Below are 16,674 nucleotides of genomic sequence, written 5' to 3'. Positions count from 1 at the left end.
GTAGAGAATTACATCATTTAGAATGAAGAAATTGAATATAGGTTGGACAACTCTTTGTTGAAAAAAAAAAATACTTTTAAGTAATTGATGAAGCTAAATTAGAACATTTTTTTTATAAATAAAAAACGAACTCAAAAAACATAATATATTGGTTTGGTTTAGTAGTATGAGAATGATTTGGGACGGGTTACATTTAAATATTAAAGGTCTTCATCCTGTCTAAAGTGGACGAGACTAGGTAGTTTTGTAAAGTGCCACCGATAAGGGCAGTTTGGTAATTTGGCAGTTTTGCAGGAGGAAGGGTGGGGCCCATCACCACTTAACAATTGGCTAGTTTGTGGCAGACCCCCTCCAAAATAAAAAAAAAAAATGCCTAACATAAAGCATCAAACAAGATGAGTGAATAATAAAATAGGAGAAGATTTGTAAAGTAAACAATGTATTTTGTTAATTTTTAAAAAAAAACACGTTCCTGAATATTTTGAAAAAAAAAGGGAAAAGTATTGGATGGTATATATAGTATGCCTCATGAGGATATTCAACTTGAGGAATAGAATGGGTTCCTTTGAGATAAGTGTTACCTCAAAAAAAAAAAAAAACTTAACCAGTTCAACGATTCTTACAGTTTATGAAGGAATGAGTTTCAAATCAACAATGAAGGAGAAGAAGATTAAGATGGGATTTTTTCGAAAGTGAAAATTAAGGCGTGTGCGTGTACTAAGAATAATAAAAAAAAAAGGACTGAAGTATATAGATATGATTGACTTTAAAATTAGGATCCATTGATAACCAAGAGGTGATGAAAGACAAAAAAAAAAAAAAAAAAAAAAAAAAAAGGGGGACCAAAAAGGCTAATTCACGATACCAATGATAAGAAAAATGGAGGAGCATTCAAACCTCGGACTAAAGAACATTGATTGATGATGGCCTGAGATTCAAAAAAAATAAAAAAAAAAAAAGAAAAGGCGCAATCAATCAATTAAGTTAACTTGTGGTTGATAATAATAATAAAAAAAAAATACTCCATTTCTAAAGTCCCGGTGGGATCGTGAAGAAAGACTTTCCGTCAGAATTGCTCTTTTTTTTTTTTTATTTTACCAGTGCGCATAATAAAATGCCCCAAATAGGTCTTTTGAACCTTGTGAGATTGCGATAGAAACAAATGTGTGCGTGGTTTTCTAATCATCAAAGTCCGCAGTAATAGCAGTAGCAGCATCAGCATCAGCAGCAATAGCAACAACAGTCTTCGCTAGGGTTGCGCACACAAAAAGAAAGTTTTTTTTTTTTTTTTTTTATCTCAAAGCCTTGTCTGACAAATTAAAAAAAAAAAAAGGCGTTGCTATGGCAAATCCATCTCTATGTGGTTGTCAAGGCCACCTCACAAATCTACTGGTATTATTACGTATGGCCTCATTACATAATTTCTTACGTTACAAAGTTTTTCTTTTCTTTTTTGTGGAATTTTTTTTTTCTCTGCCCTTCTTCACCTTTTCTAGAGGAGGCTTATCGGAGCTAAGCATAATATATATGCTAATATAATTTCTCTATAACCAAAACTTATAGATGCGGCCCCTAATTTTGCAAAATCCTCTCCGTCATAGGCCTTCTTTCTCCCCCCCAACATCGTCATCGTCATTCCCATTGCAGAAACACCTGGAAACTGTAATCTTGAATCGTCACTTAAGATTTGCTCTCTCCTTTTAAAAGACTTCCGGACTTGTTTTCATGTTTTTTTTCAAACAAATTATAAATAGAGAGTGAATTCCTCTGATTTAGAAGTTTTTTTTTTTCTTTCTTTCTTTCTTTCTCTCTATACTCAACAACAATCTTCAACAATTGATCATAATCTTTACATTCCTTTGATCTGAACTTTTAATCAAACTCATTAACAATTACTTTTATTATAACAACTTTTCATTAAACAACTTTCAAAATGTCTTCTACCAAGGTTACTAGATCTCTCGCTGTCCCTAAACCATCAATCTCTACTGACAGCCATGGTAACTCTTCTTTCAACAGACCCATTACCATCTTTTCTGGTAAGTAAATACTAAGTTTATTATAAGCATTTTGCATTATTTTATAGTTAAAATACTAACGGCTGATTTTTTTTTTTTTTGACAGATTTCGATGGTACCATTTTCCTCCAAGACACTGGCCACATTCTCTTTGACAACTTTGGCTGTGGTCCTGAGAAGCGCAAGGAACTTGACAGTATGATTGGCACTGGCGAAAAGACTTTCCGCGGTGCATCCGAAGAAATGTGGGGATCTCTCAATGTCACTTTGGAAGACGGCTTCGTCAAGATGAAGGAAGAACTTGTCATGGACAAGCACTTTAAAGAATTCTTTGATTACACCATTAAGAGCAACATTCCCTTCAATGTGATTTCAGCCGGTCTGAAGCCACTTCTCAGACACGCTCTCGATGAGTTCCTTGGTAAGGAAAAGTCAGCCAAGATTGGAATTGTGTCCAATGATGCCACCATTTCCCGCGACGGCTCGGAGTGGATCCCAATTTGGAAACACGATACTGAGCTTGGCCATGACAAGGCTAAATCTATCCAGGACTTTAAGATGTCAGTCTCTGGAGAAATTCCTCTCATTGTCTTTGTTGGTGACGGTGTTTCCGATCTTGCTGCTGCTAGCCAGGCTGATATTCTCTTTGCTAGACAAGGCCTTGCTCTTGAGGAGTACTGCATCAAGAACCGCATTCCTTATATTCCATATGAGTCGTTTGCCGATATTCAAGACGAGCTTGAGAATCTCGTTGTTGGTAACAAGCACCATGATGCGAGCGCAAAGAAGCTGGCTTCCAGACCCTCGTATATGAGAACCTCAAGCACCAGCCAGGTTCCTGTCGAGTCTTCAAGAAATATGAAGCCTTCCATGCTCAGCGCCTATGTCAGCTAAGCTGCTTGCGTCAGCAATCGGGTCTAATTGAAGCTGGACTTTAATTTTTTTTTTACTTTTTTACATTTTGGGATTACATATTTTATCGGGTTTTTATCTTTTTTATTTTTTGTCTTTGCATTTTTTTGTTAGAACTTTTTAGAACTTTTTCTTTCGTGTATATTGAAATCAATTTGCTTTTTTTTTAAACTTTTTTTGAATTTTATTTGGCCTCAATGACGAAATCGTCAATACCATAAGTAGGGTTTAAAAAAAATATATATTTTATATTGCAGTAAAATGCTGATCCAGTTTGCTACAAAATAGCTCCACCAACTTTAAAACAAGACAAAAGAATTTGTAGATGAAGAAACTATTATACGCTATTTTGCATTTGTTTCTTAGTTTCACAGTGACGTGACCCAATTTTGAGGGCCCACTTTTGCTTCAAGTTAAATTGAAAAAAAAAATATATATAAAAAAAAAGGGCAAGAGTTTTTTTTTTCTTAAAAATAAAGTACTTTCATATTTAAAATATAACAAAATGAAAAATTTAAACTACTTTTTTTTTCTTCCTCTAAAAAGGTTTTGTTCGGTAATACGGATCGTGTCATCACCATATGGCATTTGCAAAATCCCGTTTTTGTTAACAGTTGACAAAACTTAGTTTTTCTTTTTAAGTACCCAGCACAATTACAATTGAAAAAAAAAGCAAAAAAAAAAATACAACAAGCTCATCATCGCATGAATTTCATGCTACTCTTTTTATTTATTGTTTCGCTAAAGATTACTTTTAAAAAATCTACGGTTACATCATAGAAATAAAAAAAAAAGAAGAGGAAAGTACAAGATCACCATCATCTACCATTTAAATTGTAGTCAAATTCAAATATTTTAATTCTTGCTCATCAAATGTTGATATAGATATTTTAATCTATATCACTTGAATGTAATCTTACTAAACGATTGACTCATAAACGGTGCAACAGTAGCTGCATTACAATTGGATGTCATGGAGACGAAGAGAAGAAATAGACAGAAAAAAAAAGATGGGAAATATTTCAACAGTCAGGTACCCGGAATGAAATTAAAAATAAATTAAAAAAATGGTTTAATTACACATTCTTATAAAATTTGTCGTTTCCTTCCAAACAAAACGCCTATACCTATGACGACACACATATATACAAACAACAATTTATCATCATCCACTTCTGTAGTGATTCATTTTTTTTTAAATTTCTTCTTAGTGATATTACATTGTCGACTCTATACTCAGAAGAAACAGGGGTAAAATGACCTTAAAAAGACCCTAGTTATAACGTCTTTCTTTCTTTCTTTTTTTTTTTTTTTTTGGAATCCTCCACTTTTATCATCATATCCACCAATAATGACTTCATTATAAATAAAACCAATATAAATAGCTGTAATTTTTAATATTAAATATTTACTTCTTTTCTTGCTTAATAACCATCGGGCCAAATAATAAAAAATGCATTATTAGACACGTTGTAGTAGAATCAAGCTTTTAATTAAAATGAATTGAATATAAATTAGCAAGCAATTTATTCTTAATTAATGATATATAGTTTGATTTTTCCACTAATGTTTTTGAATTTTTTTTATACAAATTCACTCATGAAAAATTTACAAAATTCTTTTAGGAAAGAACATTTTTTACACACTTTTAGCATTGTGAAAAAGCTATTAAACTATGGAAATCATTCTATATTGAATATAATAAATACTCTTTAAAAAAGGGATAATCTGAGCTTTCTGCTTTTAAAAAAAATCATCATTTTGGTACTCATTAAGAATTCGAAATAAGATACTCGAAGCTGATACTGGCCACTGCACTTTTATCACCATATTAAATGCAGTTGTTAAAGCCGTACCTTACATACAGTAGTAAAGATTGAATCATGAAACTTTGAATAGATATATGTTTCCTTCGCATTACTTATGATCAGCAAACCAAAACTTAGCCAAAATGAAAATTGAGAAATTGAGAAATTGAGAAATTGAGAAAAAAATTACTGAATAGATGGATTTTTATGAGTTAAAGCTATTCTAAAGCTGAACTAAAAGAAGATAGAATGTGAAAAAAAATTGAAAAAATTACCTTAAGATGCGTGCAGCTGTCACGACATTGATAATGATCTTGACTATATACATAAACATAACTACATAAAAGATAGAGCTTCAAACAAAGTGAAATCACAAATAAGCACTTTATTTGGTTTCTAAAAACTGTGACCGTCTCAGCTATATAAACAAATAATAAAAAACATGGCTACAACCACGATGCAATCAGTAAAGTGCAAAACTGCCAATTGGCACGTATTTTCTAAAATCGCTTTTATCCTGGCTACAAAAAAAAAAAATGAAATCCAAAAAAAAATTCTAATTTACCAACGAATATGAAAGCTGCAGTTATCCATGATTATTATTATTCTGGATAAAGAAACGAAGAAACCTGGCAATAATAAAAATAAAATTGTAATAATACAAAAACCATGACCTGTCTCTATAAATTTGCTTGAGAAAAAACTGCACATGGCTTGAAGACCTTTTGAAAATTTTTTAAAAAAAATGTAAAATTATTATTTTTAACTTTAATCGCTTAACAATTGCCCTATTTCAATCAACTTGATTCTGTAAATTAAAGATTTTACACAGTCAGCCATTATTACAGCCTTGTTATATTAAAATTTATGATTTAGCTCTCATAAAGAAAATTGATCACGTGAACATCCCAAAAAAATTTTTTTGTTCACCCCCAAAAAAAAAAACCTTCAATAAAAAGATTTTTTTTTTCCAGCCTATATTTACTTCAGCATCTATTTTGAAAAGTGTTCTAGGACTACTGGACTAAACACTTTATAAAATTTATTTATAACAATTTCAGATGTCCAGCTATAAAAGCAGGCCTTTACAACTTTCAGATGTTGACGGTGAAATAATCAGTCAACTTTCAAACCTCATCAAGGCTCTTCAAAAAAACAAGACAAACTATGAGCCTCTTCACACCTTCTTAACAAGACGATCTGATCAAGTTCTCCAAGTTTGGAGCAAACTGAGAGAAGTAAGTAAATAAGTTTTTTTTTATAAAGAAATTTATTTTAACACTCATTATAGGCAAGCGAACATAAACTCATTGCTGCCATTATTGGCGATATCAGTCAAACTATTTCACTTTGCAATGAATTTCCAGCACTCACACAACTCGGGTCCCATCTCATCACACAAGTCCTTGAAGACGAAGGCCGTATGGGTCTCATCTACAGATGTCTTTTCACCGGTAAAGGCACTCTAGCCATTCCTGCTCTTTCTTTTCTTGAAGCTGTCACCAAGTTTCGCCGTGGTATTTTGACAAATGATCTCTATTCCCACTTTGATTTGACTGCAAAGGCCATCCCTAGAATTCTTTCTCTTAAAGGCGATGTTACTGCTACCGTTATCCAACGCCGCGAGCTCCGTGAAAAATTCATTCGCTTTTATCTTGAATTCATTTCTAACAGTTCCATCATTGTCCGCCGCGACCTAGTAGCCCAGAAAAACGTCATTTCCGGCTGGTTCAAATACATGGAGGAAGACAGCGCAGACCTCATTCGCGATACCCTCGAGGTCTTTGAAAAAAAAATCATTCGTGATTCTGGGTTCAACAAACCTCTCCGCATGAACCTTTTTAACGACTGGGTAATGGGCCACATGGCAAACCTGTTGGGCCGCGACGACATTCCAACTGATGGCAAAGACAAAATTGGCACCTTAGTTTATGAATTTCTTCACTTCCTTGTCACGGATACCACTAACGGCCTTAAGCACGCAGATAAGCAATGGTACTTACCTGGTCCTGACGATTCTGACAAATCGGGCAACGACGATAAAATCAACAATAAGATTCTTTTTTCTTTCATCAAAGTTATCAAGCCTTGGGACAACCTGCTGCGCCAAAACTTGGCTTTAGAGATTCTTTCTACAAGTCCTGAACTTGTTGCGCCTTACTTTTCAGAGGATTGGACATTTACTCTCGACCCTAAAATCACAATGTTTTGGATCTCATCCATTCTGTTTCTTTCAAGAGCTATTCAGCTGCCCATTCCAGCACCATTAGTCGGTTCAGCTTCTTCCCAACCTCCCAGCGCCAAGATGATTGCCGAGCACATTTTCCCCAAGCCTTTGTCCAAGACTATTCTTACTAAATCGTTGCTCAGCCCTTCTCCTCTCATTAAATATGACGCTCTCCAGACTATCATTCTGGCATTCAACAAACTTCAGCTCTTTATCGACCTTTATAAAGCTAAAAACTGGAGCGACGGATACTATGAACTTCTTGAGGAGATTGGCAGCAGACTCCCCGAAGTTTCTACTCTCATCACATCTATCACCACAATTGAAGACGACAAGATTGACAATTATGCGCTTTTAAAATCAGCAATTCTTCGCACTATTGCATACTATGCCAAACTTCTTCCAGAGCTTTTCACCAAAAACAAGTTTGTTTTGCCTAGCAAGCTGATGTCTACATTAGAGAAGGAAAACCTTAGCGGCTTTGAGCTTGTTGACTTACAAAATGTTCTTGAGATCCAAACCCGACTTGGTGGCCTTGGAAAATGGTGGAACAAGTCTGGCGATCTTCAATACTCTCTTTTTACAGTGCTTTTGAGAATTTCTACTGTTTTACAGAGTGATCTCTTTACTTCCCAAATAGAGTCTCTGATACAATACCTTGTAAAACCAACACTTATATTCGACCAGGACAGCAAACTTGACGTCAGCCCCATTAGCGTTCTCGTGAACTCGCTTAACTCAGGAATCATATCAATGTCAGAGACCGAGCGTGTTAAAGTCTGGAAGCTGCTTGACGAATGTGTATCGCGATGTCAGCGCTCACCATACAAATACATTGACATGATTGCTTTATACCAAAAAACTGCAGGAGTCACTAATGCCAACATTAGCCCCTTTATTGCTGTCGTTATTGAACAGTGGAAATTCGTTGACAAAACTACCGAGTATAAGAATGCCGAGGCATGGCTTTTTAGATACCTTCGCGACTCTTGCATTGCTGGCAGTGATTTCGAAGCAATTAAAACACTTGTTTCTAAGGAAGATTTCGGGAAAACTTTTGAGAAAGAAATTTTATATGCTGGTAAGCCATACGAAACTGTCAAAATTTCTTGGGAGAAGTACTTTTCATCGAAAACTACTTTTGATTCCCTTCTTGTTTCCAGAGATTTGAAGGAGCTATCCAACAAAAAGATTTCCTCACGACTTGATATTTTTGCAGCCAAGTTCCGCATAAAGCATGACACAGACGAAGAAGTTCAAAAGGTTTTGCTTTCCAAGCTTACACATGATCTCAATAAAGACATGCGCAAGTTGCTTTTGGATAATGAAGTTTTTGTTGATATTTTATCTCACTCAAGCTTATGGATCAAGTTCTTCAAGCAGCTCAAGCAATGGAAGGCTGAACTTGAGGCTAAAGAGCTAGAGCCACTTGTCTCTTTCTTAAAGTCGGAACTTGTTTCGGCCAAATTCACAGCTTCCCAAAAACTTACTCTTTTTCAGGCATCTTCTTTCTTGCTCGATTCTGATTTTATCAAGCAGCAGATTGAAATTACTTCAGACAAGTCGTTACTTGAATTTCTGTATATTGATTATGTTCATAAAGTTTCTGAATCCCACTCTCTTGTTGAGAAAGAAATTATTTCAATAATGGATTACGCCATGTCTATCCATAGTGCTGGGATCCTTTCGGCTCTGCACATCTACATTCAAACTGCTGGGCCTTCATTTGCAGTTTCTCCCGCCCTTTTAGAACACATCCACAAATTCTGCAAAGATTCTGTCTTTTCTTCTTCCCGTGTTTTGCAAGTGATTATTCGTTGTGTTCCATCGACCGACTTATCTCATCTTCACTTATTTACTGATAGCAGCTTAGTTGATGACCTAACTTTTTTGTCTGTCCTTACTGAAATTACGACCGAAGAGGGTATTAGAAGCAGCACTGACAAGGAAGATCTATTAAAAATTTATTCTCATGGTCTCGATGTTTCCCTTGCGACTCTGGATTCACCCAAAAATGACTCTGTTTTGCTTGAATCATCTATCAAGTTTCTCAGCAAGGTCGTGGCAACCCCGGCTTTCCCAATCAATAGCGAAAAAATTGAAAAGGTTGCTGCGTTTGTTGCTACATATACTGGACCAGAAACTGTCTCTGCAAACATGATTGAGCTTGTGTCTAAGATTTCTTCTCGCATCACTGGTGCAAATAAAATAAATCTTGCTCAAGAACGACTTATGAAGCCTTTGAGAATCTGGGCCCAGCGAACAGTTACTTGGTTGGCAAAGAGACTTGCCGAAGATGCTGTGATTGGCCCGCGCACAATTGGTGTTCTTGAATCGTTTTACAAGGCCATTAACGATTATTCTCTTAACATTTGGCTTCTTGTTCCCACAGCTTCACTTAATACCATGCTTGAAATTGCTACTACCCGTTATCTTGAACGTATTGAAGTTTTACAATTTGTTGCTGCTGCTACACCAACTTCACGTATCTTGGCCTCTGCATATTCGACACAGCCCATGAATACTGGGGCTTCTTCTTCAGACAAGAAATATCTTCCAATTGAGTTCACCAAGCTTTTGCAAATTGTCCTGAATCACGACAGAGCACTTGCTGCAATGGAGCTTGGTCGTGACCATATCCACGCAAAAGGTACTGGCATTGCAATTGCATACATTGTTTCCATCCTTTTCAATATTGATGTTACTAGACATGCCACCCGTTCTATCCAGGAACGCGTTCTTGCTTTATGTATGGGTACTCAGCGTCCTCAAGATTTACTTTTGATTGAAATTCTTCGCAAAATAGAATCTCGTATTTCCTCCAGTTTCTGCGACCTGGTTTACGCTTGGGAAATCACAACTAGTTCTTCTCTCGCAAATTTTCTTGCCACCGAATCAGAAGAATCTGATGGTGATAACGCACTCGGTGGATCCAAAAAGAAGAGAAAGATGGAAGAGCTTGAAGATATACTTGTTGGTGGCGAGACTGAAACTGATGATCTCGAGGGTGTTACTCCCCTTTTCACTGTTGGCCGAAGTGGCTTTGAAGTTACCTTTGATGGTGGTTTGATTCAAAATTCAATTCGAAATTTTGATACCAGTGTTAAATTTGATAGCAGACATGACAAGAAAGAATCATACGGCCAATTTCTTCTCAAAATGAAACATTACTCTCGTTTGCTGCGCTCTGAGATGACTTATTCTACTGAGTTTTTCTTACTGCTTGTTACAAGTTCTAACCTCTTGACCCAGCATGAATCGTCTCTTATTGTGGAAAATTTACGTGCTTTTGTTGAATCCGGCGTTCTGGCTCTTGTATTGTGCTCCCTTTCTCATACCGATGAACACATCAACAAACTGGCCCTTTCCCTTTTGGTGGCCACTGCAAACGGTGCTTCTCCGGAAATGGGTGGTGGTTTTAATGGTAGCTACCAAGACCGCGAGCTCGTGACACTGATTGCAAACAAAATCTTTTCGTACATCACGACTTCTGAAAAGAAAAAATTGGCCGATGAGCTTGCTTCAAGTGTAGTTGTTGGTGCTAAAAAGTCTACAGCTTCTACTTCCCTTGTCCCTGCATACCTTTCAGTTCCATTAGCACTTATCCTTACTGGTATCATTCCATCACCAGAACACTTACTTTATGATAAGGCTGTACAGGCCTTCATTTTACATGCACCATCACTGTCTGCTGGCGAAGTACCTTTATTTTATGCCATTGCGCGTGCAACAACTACCGGTGAACACTATGGTGACTCGCTTCTGCGAGAACTCATCTGGTACGTCGATACATTGACCTGCGCACTTGTTGATCCCGAGACTCTGACTGTGTATGTCCGCCGCGGTATTTTTGAGTGGACATTAAATTTGGCTGCGACACTTCCTATCCCACAATCTGCTATTGTTTCAGCCACTGGTGGCATTGATAGAAACACCGACAGTGAGGCTGTGCATGCTGTTTATTCGTCCAAGATGTATCTCCGTGCCTATAATACTCTTGTGCACCGTAAAATTGTTGCTTTGGTGAAACGTGCACAGGAGATTTCTGGTGGCAGCTCTGTTCTTGCAATCAAGAATGGCTTACTGGGCTGGATTCAAAACGCCATTGCAATGAATGGCCTCATTTCAAAAGACTTTAATGCTACTAGTGAAGATACCAAGAAGTTTTCTGCGCTCACTCAAGGGTTAAACAGCAGTCAGATTAAACAACAAAAGGAAAACATGGAGGAAGCACACCGATACGTTTTGTCACTAGAAAAGTTGGGTGTACGTGAATGGGTAACATTTCCAACACCAGGCGAGTTAGGTCGTTCAAGCTGGACGCTTTCTAAGGAGATGCCATTAAAATATAGTTTTTAAACCTTTAATTAATAGAGATAGAATTCAAAATAAATATCAATATAAAAAAATTAATTGAACATAATTACAAAATAGTTAATTTAGTACTAAAGCAAGAAGAAATTCAAAAAAAAACAACACTACGATGTTGACAGGACTCGAACCTGCAACCTTTGGAAATTTTATCTAACCGAAATCCAATGCGCTCACCATTGCGCCACAACACCAGCTATAAAAATTTATCCTTTTTGTAATAAAATCGAATCTGAGCTAAAAAGGTGTATTACTGTATTAATTTGATTCAAATCTAAAGGGGAAAGGGCTGGATGGTGTAAAGGATAACACGTTCGCTCGATAGCGGAAGATACTGGGTTCGATTCCCAGAATACCCCCTTTTCCTGAGGATGTGTACGGGAGTATACACCTAGACTGAAAACCATAGGCTACCCTGGTTACAGGAATGCCGACTCTTCCGTACAGTCTAAATAGCCTGCAGGTGATTGCGGGCCGTATCTCTGACGGAAGAGATTAAGAAATACATGGGCGTCCGTGAAGATAAGTGGAAATGGGTTGGGAAGGTTTTGGGACCGACAGACTGGTTCTCCCTGTTCCTCGTAAGCTGGCATCAGGGCCCATCTTCCGGGCTACCGGAGACGCACAGAACAGAAACCACCAGTACTAAAAAGGTACAAATGAAAACCGGCAAGTCACATAGTCAGACAATAAAAGGATAGCGCAGATGCTGATGTTATATAGTTCTATAACCCTTGAATAAAAACAAACAAACAAACAAACGATTCAAATCTAGATGGCTTAGAAATTTGGCATCACAAAATTTTGAAAGGAGAAATCCACAAGTTGGAAGTAATGCAGAATATGGCTTTAAGAAGAATTGTTGGTGCTTATCGCACAACTCCTATTGCGGTACTACAAAAGGAAGCTGGTATTATGCCATATAGTATTAGGCTAAAATTTATGGTGGCACGAAAAGCTATTCGTTTACACCTAAATATTAGCAAAACTAATCCTATTAATGGTCATTTGTTAACATTGATTGAGAAATCTCCAATTGCAAAGCTAACCACGCTTTACATGTTGGCGAAAGATGATAGAGACTATATGATTAAAAAGGATGAAAAACGAAAATGCAAGAGGGTTGAACCTCTTACACTGAAACAACAACAAAATCAGACGATTGGAATTTTGAAAAAACAAGCAATGGAAGAATGGCAAGAAATGTATTGGAACAGCAGTAAGGATCTGTGGTATCATAATATCACAGTGGAGTCGAAATGTACTGATAATCTTTCCAAAATGGTTACGGGAGTGATCATGAAGAAAGATAGTCGAAGGATCTTGAGTAATATTACTCAGTTTCGCACAGGCCATGGCAACTTTGGCGCATGGTTTAAAAAGTTTGGAATTGAAAAGGATAGTTACAACTGTAAATGTGGAGAGCTGGAAACAGTTCATCACATTTTAGTTGAGTGTCCTTTGCTTGAAGAGGAAAGAAAAGGACTGAAACGGATATCTCCAGAGATGGACATGTCGACTCTCTTAAACAGTTTAACTGGCTTACAAGAGATTGTAAGCTTTATCTCTGCTTGGAGGGATTAAGAAATACAATTACAGCGTTGATGAAGACAAGTGGAGATAGGTTGGGAAGGTTTGGTTATTTTAACCCCCTGTTCCTCGTAAGCTGGCATCAGGACTTATTTTCGGGCTGTTGGAGATGCAATGTTGAAGCCAAAATTAAAAGTTTATTATCAAAATGAAAAAATATATAGTATGGACAAGAAGGATAGCGCAGATGCTGATGTTATATAATTCTATAACCCTTGAATAAAAACAAACAAACAAACAAACGATTCAAATCTAGAGTAAAAACGGGGATGAAGTTTTTACTTCGGTGAAGAGATTGAATATTAAGAATGCAGATTGGGAAAAGTTTGACAAGGAGCTTTCTTCTGCCATTAAAGATTTTAATGTGCATAACAAAACTCTAAAATCAACTGACCAAATTGATGACCAAGCTAAAGTTCTTGAGGAGGTTGTAAAAAGAGCAATGGCAAAGTCGATGAAGGAAGTTAAGGTGATGAAAAAGTCCAAACGCTATTGGAATCAAGAATTAAGGGAGAAGTTAGAAAAAGCGCTAGAAGCTAAAAGGGAAGCCCGTCAAAGACAACCTTCTTTGGCTTTGAAACGACAAAAAATTGAAGAGGCGAAAAAAGCTAGAAAAATTTTTGACCACAGTTTGCGTGAGGCAAGTACTGAGCAATGGAATAAATATTTGTCTAGTTTAGAAGGAAATGACATTTGGAAGATTTTGAAGTATATTAATCCAAAAAGCAATGATACCATTATACCACAAATTAGAAAAGAAGATGGAACTCTCACTACTACTGTTGACGAAAAAAGACATGAAATATGGAAGGCACTTCTACCTGAAATTGATCATGGTCTTGATAGAGAGTTTGAAATTGATAACGATTCTCGATGGCCAAAATTAGAGTTTGATGAAGTTGACTCTGCATTGGCTGATACCCCAAATGATAAAGCTCCAGGAGACGATGGAATTACTGGCAAAGTTTTAAAGATGGCATGGCTAAATAAAGACTTTAAGGAAAGGTTTTTCAAGCTTCTCCAAGCTTGTGTAAAGTTTGGATACCACCCAAAAGTCTGGAGACATGGCATTATTGTTGTTATACCTAAACCTAAGAAACCTGACTATTCAAAGCCAAGAGCATACCGACCAATTTCCTTACTTAAGATTCCATCTAAAGTACTGGAAAAATTATACAAAAAGAATGACCAAACTTACAACACACTTACTTCCACCAGAGCAATATGGGGAAGACAAGGTTATTGTGCTACTGATGCTGTTTTGGAACTTGTCCAAAGAATTGAAACTAGTAAAGAAAAATTTCAGCTATGCTCATTGATATTCAAGGAGCTTTTGATAATGTTAACAGAAATATATTGGCACACACAATGGAGGATATGAAACTACCCAAAGCACTTATAAACTGGACGTACCAATTTGTAAGTGAAAGAGAAGCTAGTATGCTCATGGACCGAAGAAAAGGATCAGTGCAAAAAATTAGTACTGGAATTCCGCAAGGCTCACCTATTTCACCACTACTTTTTTTGATATATTCCACACCAATGTATCATGCCATTAAAGAATGGGGTGGAACTCCTTTTGGCTTCATTGATGATGTGACTATTACCGTTGAAGGTAAAATTGAAGAAAATACCAAAAGCTTAAGCAACATATTAGAAAAATGTTGTAATTGGGCTAAATCAAGAATGACCAAAATTGATTTGGGTGATAAATTGGGTTTTATTCATTTTACAAAAAATGTGAAACCTAAAGATGAAAAAGTGCAACTTACTTTACCTAATGGAGAACTTCGTGAACCCCAGAAGGAAGTTAAATTGCTTGGAATTACTTTGAACAATCTGCTTGATTTTAAATCTCATATTTTGAATAAAATCAATAAAGCAAGAAAAGCTGTTGGCGCTATTTGGCATCTTGGAGGCGTGCAAAAAGGTATGCGAGGGTCTGCAGTCAGATCACTGTATATTGCTTGCGTGAGACCAATTGTTGAATATGGCTTAGAAATTTGGCATCATAAAATCTTGAAAGGAGAAATCCACAAGTTGGAAGTAATGCAGAACATGGCTTTAAGAAGAATTGTTGGTGCTTATCGCACAACTCCTATTGCGGTATTACAAAAGGAAGCTGGTATAATGCCATATAGTATTAGGCTAAAATTTATGGTGGCACGAAAAGCTATTCGTTTACACCTAAATATTAGCAAAACTAATCCTATTAATGGTCATTTGTTAACATTGATTGAGAAATCTCCATTGCAAAGCTAACCACGCTTTACATGTTGGCGAAAGATGATAGAGACTATATGATTAAAAAGGATGAAAAACGAAAATGCAAGAGGGTTGAACCTCTTACACTGAAACAACAACAAAATCAGACGATTGGAATTTTGAAGAAACAAGCAATGGAAGAATGGCAAGAAATGTATTGGAACAGCAGTAAGGATCTGTGGTATCATAATATCACAGTGGAGTCGAAATGTACTGATAATCTTTCCAAAATGGTTACGGGAGTGATCATGAAGAAAGATAGTCGAAGGATCTTGAGTAATATTACTCAATTTCGCACAGGCCATGGAAACTTTGGCGCATGGTTTAAAAAGTTTGGAATTGAAAAGGATAGTTACAACTGCAAATGTGGAGAGCTGGAAACAGTTCATCACATTTTAGTTGAGTGTCCTTTGCTTGAAGAGGAAAGAAAAGGACTGAAACGGATATCTCCAGAGATGGACATGTCGACTCTCTTAAACAGTTTAACTGGCTTACAAGAGATTGTAAGCTTTATCTCTGCTTGGAGGGATTAAGAAATACAATTACAGCGTTGATGAAGACAAGTGGAGATAGGTTGGGAAGGTTTGGTTATTTTAACCCCCTGTTCCTCGTAAGCTGGCATCAGGACTTATTTTCGGGCTGTTGGAGATGCAATGTTGAAGCCAAAATTAAAAGTTTATTATTAAAATGAAAAAATATATAGTATGGACAAGAAGGATAGCGCAGATGCTGATGTTATATAATTCTATAACCCTTGAATAAAAACAAACAAACAAACAAGATTCAAATCTAGGGGAAAGGGCTGGATGGTGTAAAGGGTAACACGTTCGCTCGATAGCGGAAGATACTGGGTTCGATTCCCAGAATACCCCCTTTTCCTGAGGATGTGTACGGGAGTATACACCTAAACTTAAAACCATAGGCTACCCTGGTTACAGGAATGCCGACTCTTCCGTACAGTCTAAATAGCCTGCAGGTGATTGCGGACCGTATCTCTGACGGAAGAGATTAAGAAATACATGGGCGTCCGTGAAGATAAGTGGAAATGGGTTGGGAAGGTTTTGGGACCGACAGACTGGTTCCCCCTGTTCCTCGTAAGCTGGCATCAGGGCCCATCTTCCGGGCTACCGGAGACGCACAGAACAGAAACCACCCGTACTAAAAAGGTACAAATGAAAACCGGCAAGTCACATAGTCAGACAATAAAAGGATAGCGCAGATGCTGATGTTATATAGTTCTATAACCCTTGAATAAAAACAAACAAACAAACAAACAATAATTGTTATAAAACAAAAAACTGGCTTACAAGAGATTGTAAGCTTTATCTCTGCTTGGAGGGATTAAGAAATACAAATACAGCGTTGATGAAGACAAGTGGAGATAAGTTGGGAAGGTTTGGTTGTTTATAATTAAATTATTTATCAGGACCCACTTTCGGAACTAAAAAGCAGAAAAGCAAAACTTGTAAATTTCACAATGTGA

The 16,674-nt window shown here is 36.7% G+C and overlaps 4 protein-coding genes across 4 annotated transcripts; all 4 read left to right on the top strand.

Annotated features, from left to right (window-relative positions):
- Positions 1–1,933: 1,933 nt before the first annotated feature.
- On the top strand, positions 1,934–2,912 carry SAPINGB_P000762 (uncharacterized protein; the record flags this gene model as incomplete). Its single annotated transcript, XM_031995485.1, has 2 exons — positions 1,934–2,039; positions 2,125–2,912. The coding sequence occupies 2 exons, from the start codon at positions 1,934–1,936 to the stop codon at positions 2,910–2,912; spliced, it is 894 nt and encodes a 297-aa protein (XP_031851376.1).
- A 2,887-nt stretch (positions 2,913–5,799) lies between these two features.
- SAPINGB_P000761 (uncharacterized protein) lies at positions 5,800–11,324 on the top strand (the record flags this gene model as incomplete). Its single annotated transcript, XM_031995484.1, has 2 exons — positions 5,800–5,976; positions 6,030–11,324. The coding sequence occupies 2 exons, from the start codon at positions 5,800–5,802 to the stop codon at positions 11,322–11,324; spliced, it is 5,472 nt and encodes a 1,823-aa protein (XP_031851375.1).
- An 846-nt stretch (positions 11,325–12,170) lies between these two features.
- Positions 12,171–14,307, top strand: SAPINGB_P000760 (uncharacterized protein; the record flags this gene model as incomplete). Its single annotated transcript, XM_031995483.1, has 2 exons — positions 12,171–12,890; positions 13,183–14,307. The coding sequence occupies 2 exons, from the start codon at positions 12,171–12,173 to the stop codon at positions 14,305–14,307; spliced, it is 1,845 nt and encodes a 614-aa protein (XP_031851374.1).
- Positions 14,308–14,468: 161 nt separating this feature from the next.
- Positions 14,469–15,188, top strand: SAPINGB_P000759 (uncharacterized protein; the record flags this gene model as incomplete). Its single annotated transcript, XM_031995482.1, has 1 exon — positions 14,469–15,188. The coding sequence occupies one exon, from the start codon at positions 14,469–14,471 to the stop codon at positions 15,186–15,188; it is 720 nt and encodes a 239-aa protein (XP_031851373.1).
- Positions 15,189–16,674: the final 1,486 nt, after the last annotated feature.

Source organism: Magnusiomyces paraingens (genome assembly GCF_902498895.1).
Source record: "Magnusiomyces paraingens strain CBS 517.90 genome assembly, contig: contig1, whole genome shotgun sequence".
Taxonomy (NCBI): domain Eukaryota; kingdom Fungi; phylum Ascomycota; class Dipodascomycetes; order Dipodascales; family Dipodascaceae; genus Magnusiomyces; species Magnusiomyces paraingens.
Note: the sequence above shows the minus strand (reverse complement) of the source record. Positions and strands in the feature narration are given on the sequence as shown.